This window comes from Carcharhinus amblyrhynchos, chromosome 18 (assembly GCF_965287045.1).
Source record: "Carcharhinus amblyrhynchos chromosome 18, sCarAmb.v2.hapA, whole genome shotgun sequence".
Classification (NCBI taxonomy): Eukaryota; Metazoa; Chordata; class Chondrichthyes; order Carcharhiniformes; family Carcharhinidae; genus Carcharhinus; species Carcharhinus amblyrhynchos.
Window position 1 is genome coordinate 42,345,373 of NC_137341.1, and position 16,867 is coordinate 42,362,239.

The 16,867-nt window shown below is 46.2% G+C and overlaps 1 protein-coding gene across 2 annotated transcripts in view; it reads right to left on the reverse strand.

Annotated features, from left to right (window-relative positions):
- Positions 1 to 16,867, reverse strand: part of LOC145355072 (acyl-coenzyme A synthetase ACSM3, mitochondrial-like) — a 39,176-nt gene that overhangs the window by 14,740 nt on the left and 7,569 nt on the right. For both annotated transcript variants that reach the window (XM_080206902.1, XM_080206903.1), the window contains exons 5-8: positions 12,001 to 12,157; positions 9,155 to 9,234; positions 4,396 to 4,519; positions 1,577 to 1,657 (exon numbers count right to left, since the gene is read on the reverse strand). In XM_080206902.1, coding sequence (XP_080063028.1) covers positions 1,577 to 1,657; positions 4,396 to 4,519; positions 9,155 to 9,234; positions 12,001 to 12,157 — 442 coding nt within the window. The remainder of the gene's footprint in view (positions 1 to 1,576; positions 1,658 to 4,395; positions 4,520 to 9,154; positions 9,235 to 12,000; positions 12,158 to 16,867) is intronic.

Below are 16,867 nucleotides of genomic sequence, written 5' to 3' on the forward strand. Positions count from 1 at the left end.
TTTGTGCGGTGCTCCTGTTTTCTGAAGGAATGCTCACAGAAATTTTGAAAAGACCTTTGCTTCTTCTCCCCATGCTGTTATCTTCCTGCTAGCAGGTTTAGCATCACAACAGACTCTGTCAGTTTCAAGTTAAATAGGCATTGCTGCACCAATGACATAACTGAGCTGTGAATTTTCCATGTGCCTGCCTAAGGTGAGGGGCCCTTCCCATACTTAACCTGAGGCAAGTTCAGGTGGAACCCATTAGGAAGGTGCCATGTTAGTTAGCACTGCTGCCTCACAGTGCCAGGGACCTGGGTTTGATTCCCAGCTTGGGTCACTTTCTATGTAGAGTTTGCATGTTCTCCCTGTGCCTTCATGCATTCCTCCGGGTGCTCAGGTTTCCTCCCACAGTCCAAAAGGCATTCTGGTTATGTACGTTGACCATGTTAAATTCTCCCTCAGTGTACCTGAACAGACGCCAGAGTGTGGTGACTAGGGAATTTTCACAGTAACCTCATTGCAATGTTAACCTACTAGTTACACTGATAAATAAACTTGCATGGGTGAAGGTTATCATGCAGATATTAAGGTTAGGTCACATTTGGAATACTGTGTCCAATTATGGTCACCACACTACCAGGAAGACGGGGATGCTTTGGACAGAGAACAGAATAGGTTTACCAGGAAGTTGCCTGGTATGGAGGGTATGAACTATGAAGAGAGATTAAATAAACTGGAATTGTTCTCCCCAGAAAGACAGAGGCTGTGGGGTGACCTGATAGAAGTTTATAAAATTATGAGAGGCATAGATAAGGCGAACATTTGGAAGCTTTTTCCCAGGGTAGAAATGACAATTAACAAGGGGGCACAAGTTCAAGGTAAGGGGGGAAAGGTTCAGTGGAGATGAGCGGGTGAAGCTTTTCACACAGAGGGTGGTGGGGGCCTGGAATGCATTGCCAAGTGAGGTGGTTGAGGCAGTGACATTTAAGACTTATCTGGATAGACATGAACGGATGGGAAATCGAGGGATACAGGCAGTTGGTCTAGACAGTACAATGTGATTGACGCAGGCTCAGTGGTCTGGAGGATCTGTTCCTGTGCTGTGCTGTTCTTTGCATTTTGGGTGACATCGACCTTGATAGACTCTCTCTTTGTGCTTGGCACTCAAAAGTTTAGTTTGGTCATGCCAATTTGGTGGTAGTTTCACCTCTGAGTTAGAAAATTGTGAGGGTTTGTGTAAATTATCTAGTGTGGCATTTCAGTGCAGTACTGAGAGAGTGCTGCAGTATTTGAGAGAATGCAGTGAAGGCACATGTCTTATAAAACTGGTGAGCAAAAACTATTTTTAATGGAAGCAGGGCCTGTCAGCAGAGCGTACCAGTTGAAAGGAACCAGAGGCTACATGAGAAACCTTATTTTTTGTTGTGAAATAGGATAAGTGATAGGAACTTTTTTTTGTACTAATGCACTGCAATTTCTTTTTGTTAACTTGGAAACACAGCAGCCAATTTGTGCCCAGAGTACTAGGGGAAACAATAATCACTGCGGCTGAGGATTTGGATCATTAATGGGAGTTTTTAAAGACAGTGCTGACCTGCACATCATATCCAGGAGCTGGTTTCCCCATTGAACCAGGCTTAATCTTCATGCCTTTGAATGTTGCACAGATCAAAACCTAAAATGGTAATTATGGATAAGAGCAAAGCTAATTGTAATCACAGTGCTTAAGAGTGCAAAACAACATAAAGTAAAAGAAAATATACCTCAGGTACATCTTAGTTGACCAATGCATTTGAAATGTAACTTCAGGTGTCAGTGGAGGACGTAGAAACATAGGCCTTGGGTGGGTGTGTTACCAGCAGCTCCCACCACTCCCGGTGGCACTGATGTCAACGGAGGGCCGCTGGCCTCTAACTGGCTGGCAGCTATCGGGAGGCGGGAGTTCCGCCACTGAGGTCCTTTATCGCAGGGAAGGCCCCACGCTGGCCACTTAACTGCCCGATGGCCATTCAATATGGGGGGAGACTTCCACAACAAAGGTGCAGGTGTTTTCTCAGAGGCTCAGTATTGAGCTTAACTTTAGCTAATACAAAGACTCACGACTACAGCAAGCTGGTGAAAGATGTTCTTGACTGACCAACGTACGCTGGGACAGAAGGATTGGGCAGTCCAACACTTGTCTGAAGTAACATCACTGTGGCAATACAATTACACATCTTCCAAAAGACATTTTACCTGCCTTCTGGCTCATCCCAGTCAGAAACAAACCAATTATCATTAGTACAAGTCAATCATTTTTAGTAAATGTTATCAACCTTGGCCAATTACAGCTATTCTCTGACAGCAAGGGAATAATGAGATCTAATGATTTCATAGAATCATAGAACCCTACAGTGCAGAAAGAGGCCCTTCGGCCCATTTCTGCCTATTTTTCCCACTGCCACCTGTTGCCTGTTCCAGACTCTCTTATCTGGTTGAAGGCTTTGGCTATTCATGAGCGGAATTTCACAGTAAGTTTACTGCAACGTTAATGTAACTTATATGTGACTCCAATGTAATGTCCACATCCCATGAATGAATAAAAAGAATGCAGGCCTAGCTAACCCATGGTCTGTGTACTGCTTGATAAAAGAAGTAATTTTTCTCCCATAACTCCCACTTTTAACCTTGCTGCAGGCTCCTGAGTCATTATAGAATCATTATAGTATCTACTGTGCAGAAGGAGGCCATTTGGCCCTTCGAGCCTGCACAATCCCACACAGGTCCTATCCCTGTCACCCCACATATTTACCCTTCTAGTCCCCCTGACACTAAGGGGCAATTTATTATGGCCAATTAACCTAACCTTCTGAATGGGTGGGGTAGGGCTCACTAACTACTGACATTGTTATTACCTTTTAGCTTGCTTCCTCCGAAGGAATGTTTGTAGATTCTTGTTAAGTTTGAGACTACCGGGGAGGTGGCTCCAAAGAAGTGACACCAAAGACAAGCCACGGGAGCAATTGGGTTTATTGAAGGACTATACTTCTTGCACTCCAGCACACTAGTGCCCGTAGGGGCGGTTCCCCTGCAACCTCTGGGTCACTTGACCCATAGAGTCATAGAGGCTTACAGCATGGAAGCAGGCCCTTCAGCCCAACTTATCCATGCTGCCCTTTTTTTTAACCCCTAAGCTAATCCCAATTGCTTACATTTGGCCCATATCCTTCTATATCCATCTTACCGATGTAACTGTCTAAATGCTTTTTAAAAGACAAAATTGTACCCGCCTCTACTACTACCTCTGGCAGCTTGTTCCAGACACTCACCATTCTCTGTGTGAAAAAACTGCCCCTCTGGCAATTTGTATCTCTCCCCTCTCATCTTAAATCTATGCCCTTGAGATTTAGACTCCCCTATCTTTGGGAAAAGATATTGACTATCTAGCTGATCTGTGCCCTTCGTTATTTTATAGACCTCAATAAGATCACCCCCAAGCCTCCTACGCTCCAGAGAAAAAAATCCCAGTCTATCCAGCCTCTCCTTATAACTCAAAGCATCAAGTCCCAGTAGCATCCTAGTAAACTTTTTTTGCACTCTTTCTACTTTAATAAGGATCATCTGGACTCGAAACATCAGCTCTTTTCTCTCCTTACACATGCTGTCAGTCATGCTGCGATTTTCCAGCATTTTCTCTTTCGGTCTCTCTCACTCTCTCTCTCCCTGGTTTTGTGAAGTTTTGCTGGCTAGCTGAAAGCAATCTTAAAATAGAAAATCTGCTATTGGTGGCTTGACCAGGAGTCTCTCCCTGGTGTTCTGGGAAGCTGTTCTGACTTCAAACTGTTCTGAGTCTATCTAGTGAATTGCAGACTTCATCCAAAGGACTCAATTCCAGTATCACGTCAGCATTAGTCTTTGCTGTGTTAAACCTAAGGAAGGGTTTTGTCTAAAGGGAGTTTTTGTTTGATTGGAACATCTTAGATCTTTGTTAAGGGTTATACATTATTGTGGTTGTTTTGTTTTCATTTGTAATTGACATAAATTATTTTCATACATGTTAACTATATTCTTAAATAAACTTTGTTTGATAAAAGCTCCCTAGTGGTTCATTTGAATCATACCTGAAATGAAATATATCATGCTCATCTTAGCCTAATTCAAGACGCAAAACTTAAGATCCAGGCGGGCTCCATAACACTTTGGAGTTACTGACCTGAACCATAACAAGTGCCATTGACTATCTTGATGCTACCTTGATAAAAGTCTCTTCTTGGTTGTCTTCCTGTCTCAAGGTTATCTTTGTTCTGTTTCTTAAGGTTCAAGATTTATTTTCCTAAGTTACAGGACCCTCTATTTTGTTACCAAGCTGGTTGGTTTTCTTCCTTCCTTCATTAAAAGGTACAAAACTTGTTGGCTCAAGCTTGAAGCACTTACAGTCTCAGTCTGGCCATATCCTTCGTAGATGTCTAAGCCCGTCTGTTCTTTCCATTTCTCCATCATTTCGGGATTGAAGGGTTCACCACCAGTCACACAGTGCTGGAGGCTTTTGAATCTGTAACTAAAATATATTAAAAACAATCAGCATCAATCTCTTTTTTAAGTTCTCAATATATCAAATGTCGGAAAAAATACTGAGCAGAATTTTCTGGAGACTAAGGTGCAGTGGTGCGTAGGAAAGTTGGCATGGTTCCTGTCTGCAGGTGGGGTGGGTTGCTGCTGCTGCTTTTCACCTCATGGTGTATGCAAGAAGGTGCAGAATGTTGTATCTCATGGCGGGGTGGACCGGAATTCATCTGCTCTACCGTTATCTCAACAGGTTGTATCGGGCTCCTTAGTTAAACAGCAACTGTGCACACATTCACTCCATGCAGCCCCAAAACCACTGAGGCAAAGAATGGCCCCCACAAGAGACAAAACATTTACTCCCAAGTTCAGTGACTGGCAACACTCCTCTAGGCAATTCAGGAGTGACGGGAGGTTCGTAATACCCATGTCAGGGCATAGAATCTCTACCATGCAGAGGGAGGCCATTCAGCCCATTGGGCCTGCATCGACAACAATCCCACCTGGGCTCTACCCCCATCATCCCACATATTTACCCCACTAATCTCTCTAACCTACACATCCCAGGACACTAAAGGGCAATTTAGCACGGCCAGTGCACCTAACCCGCACATCTTTGGACTGTGGGAGGAAACCAGAGCACCCGGAGGAAACCCATGCAGACATAGGGAGAACATGCAAAATCCGCACAGACACTTACCCAAGGGAATCGAACCCAGGTCTCTGGAGCTGTGGGCAGCAGTGCTTAACACTGTGCCCCCTGTGCCAACCATACTGTCCCACCAAGCTCACTGCCAATGCCCAGGCAGAGGTTGCCAGGGTGGTCAGTGCCTATGCAGCTCAGCAGAGGACCGCTATCCAGTGCCAAGCAAGGATGAATGATCCTTTCCCCTCCGCCAGGGTAAGTCAACCTTCTCACTCCCAATTCTCACATGGTCATCAGGCACTCGCAGGGTCACACTCCACGTGGATGTCTCTCTCCAGGAGTCTGGGTGGGGCTCTGGCACCCCTCACAGGGAGAAGGAACATCAGCCAGGCATCTAGATTGTCCAGTCATTCCTGTAATCCCAGAAACCCCAGCTATTCAGGCCAAGGAGGGTGCGCCTACACCACAACAGGAGACAAACAAATATGGTACCCAACATGGCGTGGTGGGCAAGCCAAACCACCACCAAAGTCAGGAAGGAAAGATTGTAATCCTTCTTTTAACAAACCTTTGGCTGCAATCTGAATTTTCTGATTTCACATGCCACAACCAAGGCTGGAAAATCCCACCTATTGATAATTTTTTGGAATATTGAGGATACATTAAAGCCCCTGCAGGGTTGGACACATTTATATTTCAGATATTGGGAACATGTTTTAATTTCATAAAAATACACACATCCAAAGCGGATAGAATCAGGAATTGGAAAATTTAATTGCTTTTCAATGCATTCATAGGATGTTGGCTGGGCCAGCATTTATCACCCATCCTTGAGAAGGTGATGGGAGCTGCCTTCTTGAATTGCTGCAGTTGATGTGGTGTAGGTACACCCACGGTGCTGTTAAGGAGGGAGTTCCAGGATTTTGACCCCAGCGACAGTGAGGGAACGGTGACATATTTCCAAGTCAGGATGGTGGGAGGCTTGGAGGGGAACCTCCAGTTGGTGGCTTTTCCAGGTATCTGCTACTTGTCTAGACATTCTAGATGGTCAGTATCAAGGGTTCAGAAGGTACTGCCTAAGAAGTCTGGTGAGTTCCTGCAGTACATCTTGTAGATGGTGCACACCGCTGTCACTCTTTGTTGATGGTGGAGGGGTTGAATATTTGTAGAATGGCTGCCAATTAAGAGAACTGCTTTGCCCTGGATGGTGTCAAGCTTTAAGTGTTGTTGGAGTTGCCCTCACTCAGGCAAGTGGATAGTATTCCATCACACTATGACTTGTGCCTTGTCGATGGTGGACAGGCTCTGGGGAGTCAGGAGGTTAGTTACTCTCGCCGGATTCCCAGTGTTTGACCTGTTCACGTAGCCACAGCACTTACATGGCTAGTCAGTTTCTAGCCAATGGTAACTCTTAGGATGTCGACTGTGGGAGATGGGAATGCTATTTAATGTCAAAGGACAGTGGTTAGATTTTCTCTCTTGTTGGAGGTGGTCATTGTCTGGCACAAATTGGATTTCTATGAGGATGTGACTAGTGCGGTAGACAGAGGGGAACCGGTGGATACGCTGTTTTTAGATTTCCAAAAGGCGTTTGGTAAGGTGCCTCACAAAAGGTTGCTACAGAAGGTTAAGGTGCACGGAGTTGGGGGTAAGGTGTTAGCGTGGATAGAGGATTGGCTGTCTAATAGGAAGCAGAGAGTTGGTATCAATGGGTGCTATTCTGGTTGGCAGTTGGTGACTAGTGGAGTGCCGCAGGGATTGGTGCTGGGGCCTCAGCTATTTACCATTTATATAGATGATCTGGAGGAGGGGGCTGAGTGTAGGGTGACAAAATTTGCTGATGACACAAAGATGAGTGGAAAAGCAAATTGCATGGAGGGTGTGGAAAGTTTGGATAGGCTGAGCGAGTGGGCGAGGACCTGGCAGATGGAGTCTAATGTTAGCAAGTGTGAGGTTATCCACTTTGGCAGGAATAATAGTAGGAGGGATTATTATTTAAAAGGCGAAAAGCTGCAGCATGCTACAGTGCAGAGGGACCTGGGGGTCCTTGTGCACGAGTCGCAAAAACCCAGTCTGCAGGTGCAGCAGGTGGTCAGGAAGGCAAATGGAATGTTGGCCTTTATAGCGAGGGGGATAGAATATAAAAGTAGGGAGGTCTTGCTGCAACTGTACAGGGCACTGGTGAGGTCGCAGCTGGAGTACTGTGTGCAGTTTGGTCGCCACACTTGCGGAAGGAAATATTGGACTTGGAGGGAATGCAGAGGAGGTTCACTAGGCTGATACCAGAGATGAGGGGGTTAGACTATGAAGAGAGACTAAATAGACTGGGTCTGTACTCGTTGGAGTTTAGAAGGATGAGGGGGGATCTTATAGAGATGTATAAGATAATGAAAGGGATGGATAGGGTAGAGGTAGAGAGATTCTTCCCGCTCAGAAAGGACAGCAGGGCTAGAGGGCGCAGCCTCAAGATAAGGGGGGGGGGCAGCTTAGAGGAGGAAATTCTTCACTAAAAGGGTGGTGAATCTCTGGAATTCGCTGCCCATTGAAGTGGTGGAGGCTACCTCGCTGAATATATTTAAGTCACGGGTAGATAGGTTTCTGATAGACAAGGGAATTAAGGGTTATGGGGAGAAAGCGGGAAAGTGGAACTGATCCACTTCAGATCAGCCATGATCTTATTGAATGGTGGGGCAGGCTCGAAGGGCTAGATGGCCTACTCCTGCTCCTGTTTCTTATGTTCTTATGTTCTTACAGATGTTACTTGCCACTTGTTGGCCCAAGCCTGGATATTGTCCAGGTCTTGCTGCATTTGATCAAGGACTACTTCAGTATCTTAAGAAGTCATGAATTGTGCTGAACATACACCTTCACTTCTGACCTCATAATGCAGAGAAGGTCATTGATGAAGCAACTGAGGTGATTGTGCCTAGGACACTACTGTGAGTCTACAATGATGTCCTGGAGCTGAGACGATTGACCTCCAACCACCACAGCCAGAATTACTATTACAAAACAGAAATGATTTAACTCTGTGCTTTTGTTTTATTTTTGATAATTTGGACTAGTTTGTGTGCCTACCCTAGCAGCCTGAACCCTCTCCTGCATCCTTAACAAAATAGTTTTGGATTGGCAACTGTTGTAGAAATAAAGTACAAAGACGTGCTAGAAAAGAGCTATGCACAGGCCTTAGCTCAAGTCATTTACAATATGCTGACCTCCGTATAACCTCTAACTAAACTGCAGGGCTAAACTAGAGTGGCACGGTGGCACAACTTTGAGCATTGCTACCTCACAGCGTCAGGGACTCAGGTTAAATCCCCGGCTTGGGTCACTGTCTGTGTGGAGTTTGTATATTCTCCCCGTGTCTCCAGGTATTCTGGTTTCCTCCCACAGTTTGAAAGGCGTGCTGGTTAGGTGCATTGACCCAAACAGGTGCCGGAGTGTGACACCTAAGAGATTTTCACTGCAGTGAATTTTCATTAGAGTGTTAATGTTAGCCTACTTGTGACTAACAAGTAAACTTTAACTTTAGGAAAGGTTTCAGTCTAAAATCATAGCTATCATAGAAACGGTACAGTACAGATGAGGCCATTTGGCCCATCAAGTCTGCACCGACAACAATCCCACCCAGGCCTTATCCCCGTAACCCCACATATTTACCCTGCTTATTCCTCTAACCTACACGTCCCAGGACACTAAAGGGCAATTTAGCATGGCCAGTCCACCTAACCCGCTCATCTTTGGACATCATTTGGAGAATACTTGCCTTAAGAAAATAAGATTACCAACAACAATGGATAGTTAGTGAAGAGAATGGGGTCCTGTGCCGAACTGGGGGAGGGGGGTGGGTGTGGTGGATGGTTTGAAGGAGTCCTTTGCCTGAGTACAGACATCAGGGTGATGGAGGTGGGTTTAAGTGGTTGCTACATGTGTTGGATTGAAATGGATGGCAAACAAAGAATGATGAGAAAATTAATACTGTACCTACTGACATCATTTTGTAAAAGCATCCGATATGCAGTTGGTGTTGAACAGAAGGTTGTTATTGGATACTTGGATAGAATCTAGGAGAACATTTAAAAAAAATGATCATCCAGATGCCGATTGCAATAATAAACATCAATCTTCAGAGAATATCATGCTCAGACAGAAATGTTCTGGATACTACAAATAAGCAGCACAGTGATCCTGGCCTGCGTATATTACAAAACATATGTTTGCATTTTTAAAAGTACCAAATGAAATTACAATCTTCCTGTTACAGTACCAGAATTGCCATTTTCCATATAGAAAGACCTGGTTTCCATCCTTCTTTACTTAACTGTGGGTTATTCTCTGCACATTCTGTGTGGATTTCCTCAGGGTGCTCCGGTTCCCTCCCACAGTCCGAAAGACGTTCTGGTTAGGTGCACTGGCCGTGCTAAATTCTCCCTTAGTGTACCCGAACAGGTATCGGAGTGTGGTGGCTAGGGGATTTTCACTTCATTGCAGTGTTAATGTGTGGCAATAGTAAATAAATTTTAACATTGAATCCACAGAATCCCTACAGTGCAGAAGAAGGCCATTTGGCCCATTGAGTGTGCACTGACCACAAACCCTCCAGGCCCTATTCCCACAACTCCTCATACTTATCCAGCTAATTCCCCTTGACGCTAGGGTTAATTTAGCATGGCCAATCAACTTAACCTGCACATCTTTGGAGTGTGGGAGGACACCAGAGCACCTGGAGAAACCCACGCAGACACGGTGAGAATGTGCAAACTCCACACTGACAGTGGTCCAAGGCTGGAATTGAACCCGAGTCCTGGCGCTAACTACTGTGCCACCATGCCGTCCTGGGGACAAGTACAAGCATGTGTCGGCCATATGGTCAGGCTTGTGTGAGGATACATGACACTCAAAATGTAGTAAAAAAAAAATAAAAGCCCTGAAAGGATAATAAGGTGAGTAAATTAATGGAAATAAAAATAACATTGCCAGTATAGTACCTCCTTCAGCAGACAGCTAGACCATATATATTCAGTGGTGCTACTGTCAAACTTCCTATTCCTGTCAGGATCCTGTTGACATTATAAATCCCCAGCTTGGGGCCTAGTTATTAAGGCTCTCAAATGGCTCCAATTTAGAAGAATCAAAGCAGGAAGGCACACTGGAGCAGTAAGCACAGTAGCATTGATGACAATGGAGACAAAGGGGGCAATTTTCCCATTTCCCACCCTGGCCACGGGAGTCGTGGCACGCTTGGGAGTAGTGGGGTGGGGCTGGGGGGACATGGATAGGTCAGTTACCCTCAGGTGAGATTTTACAGTTTCAGGGCAAACATGGCTGGAATGTCCCACTCAAGAAAACTTGCAACGAGGAAAGAAATTGTCTTGAGGCGAGATCAGAAAGGAAACACGGGTGAGATGTGTGTCCTTGCCTTCCCTCTGCAAATGTGAGTGAGGTAACAGAAGAGACTCAGGCCCTAACCCAGGCGAATTCTGATAAAACCATTAGTTTTAAACTTGCGCCTGAAGTGAAAATTATTACCAATACATTATTCTATCAGAGACCACCTCCTAAGAGTTGAGGAACTGGTTGAGAGCTTCAAGTTTCTGGGTATCCTGATCACCAACAATCTGTCCTTGTCCCTCCATGCTGACACTATTGTTAAGAAATCCCACCAATGCCTCCACTTTCTCAGGAGACTAAGGAAATTTGGCATGTCCATTTCAACTCTCACCAACTTTTACAGATGCAACATAGAAAGCATTCTATGTATCACAGCTTGCTATGGCTCCTGCTCTGTCCAAGACTGCAAGAAACTACAAAAGGTCTTGAATGAAGCCCGGTCCATCACGCAAACCAGCCTCCTGTGCATTGACTCTGTTTGCACTTCCCGCTGCCTTGGAAAAGCATCCAGCATGATTAAGGACCCCACACGCCCGGACATTCTCTCTTCCACAGGAAAAAGATACAAAAGTCTGAGGTCACGTAGCAACCGACTCAAGAACAGCTTCTTCCCTGGCTGCCATCAGACTTTTGAATAGATCTACCTCGCATTAAGGTTATCTTTCTCTACACCCTAGTTATGACTGTAACACTGTATTCTGCACCATGTCCTTTCCTTCTCCCCTATGTATTCTATGTACACAGTGCTTTGTCTGCATAGCACACAAGAAACAATATTTTTCACTGTATCCTAATACATGTGACAATGGTGAATCACATCAAAATCAATGTGGGTGGGACTTGAGGAAACAATGTTTGCCAAGACAGCACTTAATCAGAATAAAGAGTGCTGGTGTACATTTTCCACACTTAATTATTGATTAGAAACTTAATTGAAAGAAAAAGAATCAAACATGTTAATTTACACAAAGACTTTCAAAACATGCTTTTCTTTCTGGTTAGAACTTACAATGAATCAATTAGAATAACTTATTGGAAACACACTTACCAGAGGCAGGAGTTGGTAATTAAGTGTTGTGCTTTGATTAGGAAGTAAGAAGTCTCACAACACCAGGTTAAAGTCTAACAGGTCTATTTGGTAGCAAACGCCATTAACTTTCAGAGCACTGCTCCTTCGTCAGGTGAGGTCCACTTACCTGACAAAGGGGCAGCGCTTCGAAAACTCATGGCATTTGCTACCAAACAAACCTGTTAGACTTTAACCTGGTGTTGTGAGACTTCTTGCTGTGTTTACCCAGTCCAAAGCCAGCTTGATTAGGAAAGCCATAGCATGGAAGCAAATGGAAAGTGCAATTGGTTTCCAAGGTAGAAATGGAGTCAACGGCAACCATATCATTAACGTATCATTGAAATAAAAAGAACAGCCACTGTTTGTTTACCTCCAAAGCAGCTTTGGGTTCAAACCGTGCCACCTCATGGGCAAAAGCACAAGATCCTTGAATCCATGGTGCAAAGATGCTACCCCAAGCACCCTTAGCCCAGCCAGTGTCTGAGGTATTCCATAGCACATCTGATGGAGTGAGATCCAACCAGTACCTGGTGAAGGGAATTATCACAGTCACTCTTTTGCCCCATTGGATTATAACAAGGACACTCAGTATGATTAGGGATGACTTTGAGCTCCAACTCTCATTTTCCCACCCATTCCCCCTTTCCCTTAATTCCCGGGAGAAAATTCTGTCTCTCCCAGCCTTACACATATTCAACGATGGAGCATCCGTAACTCTGTGGGACAGGGGATTCTAAAGATTCACAAGCAAACTTTTGAGTGAAATAATTTCTCCTCTTCTCAGTCCTAATTGATAGGCCCATTGTCCCAAGACTGTGTCCTTGTGTTTTAGACTCCTCAATTAGCAGAAACAGTCTCTCTTAGCATCTACTCCACCCAGCTCCCTCAGAAATGAGATCACCTCTCGTTCTTTTAAACTCTAGATAATATAGTCCTAATTTACTCACCCCACATTCCAGAGATTATTGAACCTTTGCTTGTAATGCCTTTAATGCAAGTATCCTTTTTCAAATGTGGAGATCAAAACTGCACACAGTATTTCAGATGTGGCCTTGCCAAAACCCTATACAATTGCAGCAAGATGTATTTGAGAAAGGTACTGGAGGGGGTGCAGAGGAGATTCACTAGGTTGATTTCGGAGCTGAGAGGGTTGGCTTATGAGGAGAGACTGAGTAGTCTGGGGCTATACTCATTGGAATTCAGAAGAACGGTGTTGGATCTTATAGAAACATATAAGATTATGAAGGGAATAGGTAAGATAGAAGCAGGGAAGTTGTTTCCGCTGGCGGGTGAAGCTAGAACTAGGGGACATAGCCTCAAAATAAGGGGTAGCAGATTTAGGACTGAGTTGAGGAGAAATTTCTTCACACAAAGGGTTGTGAATCTGTGGAATTCCCTGCCCAGTGAAGCAGTTGAGGCTACCTCATTGAATGTTTTTAAGGCAGAGATAGATAAATTTTTAAACAGTAAAGGAATTAAGGGTTATGGTGAGCGGGTGGGTAAGCGGAGCTGAGTCCACGAAAAGATCAGCCATGATCTTATTGAATGGCGGAGAAGGCTCGCGGGGCCAGATGGCCTACTCCTGCTCCCAGTTCTTATGTTCTTTATTCTTGTACTCCAATCCCCTTGCAATGAAAGTCAATATGCCATTTGCTTTCCTAATTGTTTGCTGTACCTGCACACCAACTTTCTTCATTCTATGTACCAGCACTCCCAAGACTCTTTGAACATCAATATTTACAAGATTCACACCTTTTAAAAAATATTCTGCTTTTCTACTCTTACGACGAAAGTGAAAAACTTCACACTTCCCTTCATTATATTCCACCTGTCATCTTGTTTCCCCACTCACTTAATCTGTCTCAATCTCTTTGTGTTCTCCCCACAGGTTACCTTCCCACCTAGCTTGGTATCATCAAACATTGAAACATTATATTGTTGGGAGGTGGTGGGGGGGTCTGTTGGGGCGGGGGGGGGGGGGGGGTGCGGTGCGGAGGGGTGGGAGTGTATAGAACTTTGGCCAATGAGCACCTTATTGAATGCCTTTTGGAAATTCAGGAACACAACATCTAGTGGTTCCCCTTTTTCCATGCTATTAGTTACATCCTCAAAAACTCTAATAAAATTTGTCCAAGAGGATTTTCCTTTAATTAAACCACAAGATGCATTGTTAAGACTTTCTTATTAACAGATTCCAGCATTTTTCCAACAGCTGGAATTGGGTTAATTGGCCTAAAATGATCCAATTTTTTGGGCTGGATTCTCCAGCCTCATAAGCCATCCTGCGAAAATCCTGATGCCCTGTTGAATGGGGCATTGACCAATCCCGATGCCCCATTGAATGAGGCACTGGCTAATCCCAATGCCCCACACTGCAGCGGGAATGGGAGAGAGTGGGCTATGGTGTTGATAATCAAAAACATGGCCATGGCATGCTGGATTCTGAGGGCCCAGGGGAGCACCTCCAACCCCCTCAGGCATCCTCCACCTCTCAAAACCACTTCTTCCTTTTGAAGAAAGCGCCTGGGTCTGGGCACCCTGGCAGTGCCAGCCTGTGTCCCCTGACACTGCCCAAGGAGCAAAGTGCCCACATCCAGGAGGCCCCTTGACCCTTCCCATAGGGCATCAGGCAGTGCCAAGGGGGCAGGGACCACAGGGAATCAGCTGGGGGGGGGGGGTAGTACTTAGGGGCAGGGCTTAGGAACAATCGGTGGGGGTGGGGGTCCCGCTGACATTCTGCATGGTTGTGACAGGAGGAAGGCCAGCGATCTGGATGGGCTGGGGGGTCTGCTGGCGGGGGTTTGCGTCCCATTGGGGGGCTACCTCTTGGGATTGGGTGTGGGGTCTGCCAGGGTGGGGTCAGGCATATCGGCAGTGACTCCCCCATCTGAAGCGGCTAATCTTTTGGCCGGTCAGGCTGGGAGAATCCCGTGTGTGCTGATTCATGTGTGTTCCCCAGCGTGTGCTCATCTCCCAGTGAGATATCCGGCACGTTCGGGACCAGACTGGAAACCAGCGGGAACATCAGGTAAGTGATTTTAATCTTATTTGAATGTCATTTAAATGTGATTATCGGGCCTAGAACTGAATATTCTGGGCCCCATAGCATCTCCCACCCCACCATTATGGTGGGGTTTAGACTAGCTCCCCACTGTCGGGGAATTAGTGACAGATGACACTGGAGTGAAGGTGGGGGCCAATCGGGCTCTCCAGGAAGTTGGGCAGTGGGGGAGGTGGTGCCCTCCCCCCCCCCCCAGGCATGGGCACCCTGGCAGTACCAGCCAGTGCCCAAGGAGCAAAGTGCCCACATCCAGGAGACCCCTTGGCATTTCCCACTCTGCATCAGGCAGTGCCAAGGGAGTGAGGACCAGGGGCTGTTGTCTAGAGGGGCAGGATATAAGGGCAGGGCTGAGGGGCAATTGGTGGGAGTGGGGATCCCACTGCCGCTCTGCATGGGGATTGGTCATGACTGGAAGGAGGCCAATGATCTGGATGGGCTGGGGGGGGTTCCACTGGGGGGGGGGGGGGGGGGTCTGCCTCCCAGGGGAGGTCTACCTTCTGTTGGGGGGGTTCTGCCAGTGTGGGGGGTCTGCCGGGCGGGTGGGGAATCATCACTGCTGGGAGGGTGCTGGAGATTGGGCTGCTCTGGGAGGGGGGGGGGTGGGCATTGGGGCTGGCCTGGGAATGGTCATGGGGGCTGCAGTTGGGCTTTGGGGGACTGTTGGGAGGGGCAGCACTGCAAAAGTTCTGAGCTGGCCAGCGATTGAGCCCCACCCCCAAGCTTTTCTTGAAATTCTCGATTGTGACCTCTACATTGCACAGAATGTGGGAGATTCGAGTCTGAACCCCCATGAGAAAACAATCGTCATTTAGACCAGTTTCCCTGTGAATTCAGCACTTAGAACTTTTTTTGGGAAAATTGCCCCCATTATCTTTGTAAACATTGTGGTTAGAATCAATGGAGATATTTGAGATGCATTCAAGCATGAAGGGAAATTAAAATAAACACAGCTGGCTGGAGAATGAATAGAAATCCATTGAGATGTTAATGGACTCCTATTTCAAGCACTGCAAGTTGAAACTGACAGAGATCAAAGGGCACCAATGGATTCAAGAGGGTTTCAAAGGTTTCAGCTTGCTAGGATAAGAACATAAGAACATAAGAAATAGGAGCAGGAGTAGGCCATCTAGCCCTTCGAGCCTGCCTCGCCATTCAATAAGATCATGGCTGATCTGTCGTGGCTCAGTTCCACATTCCCGCCCTCTCCCCATAACCCTTAATCCCCTCGCTTATCAAAAACCCATCAACCCGCGTCTTAAAAATATTTAGCGAGGTAGCCTCCACCACTTCAACGGGCAGAGAATTCCAGAGATTCACCACCCTTTGAGTGAAGAAGTTCTTCCTCAACTCCGTTCTAAACCGCCCCCCCCTTTATCTTGAGGCTGTGCCCCCTAGTCCTACTGTCCTTTCTGAGCGGGAAGAGTCTCTCCACCTCTATCCTATCCATCCCATTCATCATCTTATATGTCTCAATGAGATCTCCCCTCATTCTTCTAAACTCTAACGAGTACAAGCCTAGTTTATTCAGTCTCTCCTCATAGCTCAACCCCCTCAACTCCGGTATCAGCCTAGTAAACCTCCTCTGCAGTCCCTCCAAGGCCAAAATATCCTTGCGTAAGTGCAGCGACCAAAACTGCACACAGTACTCCAGCTGCGGCCTCACCAATGCCCTATACAGCTGCAGCAAGACCTCCCTACTTTTATATTCAATCCCCCTCGTTATGAAGGCCAGCATCCCATCCGCCTTCCTGACCACCTGCTGCACCTGCAGGCTGGGTTTTTGCGACTCATGCACAAGGACCCCGAGGTCCCTCTGCACCATCGCCTGCTGCAGTTTTTCGCCACGTAAGAAATAGTCCTTCCTACCATTATTCCTACCAAAGTGGACCACCTCACACTTGCCAACATTAAATTCCATTTGCCAGTTCCTGGCCCATTTGCCCAGCCTATCTAGATCCTTCTGCAGACTCTCCACACCCTCCGCGCAATTTGCCGTTCCACCAATCTTGGTGTCATCAGCAAATTTCGACACTGTACACTTGGTTCCCTCCTCCAGATCATCTATATAAATGGTAAATAGCTGAGGCCCCAGCACCGACCCCTGGGGCACTCCACTAGTCACCAACCGCCAATCCGAATAGCACCCATTAACCCCCACTCTCTGCCTCCTATTTGG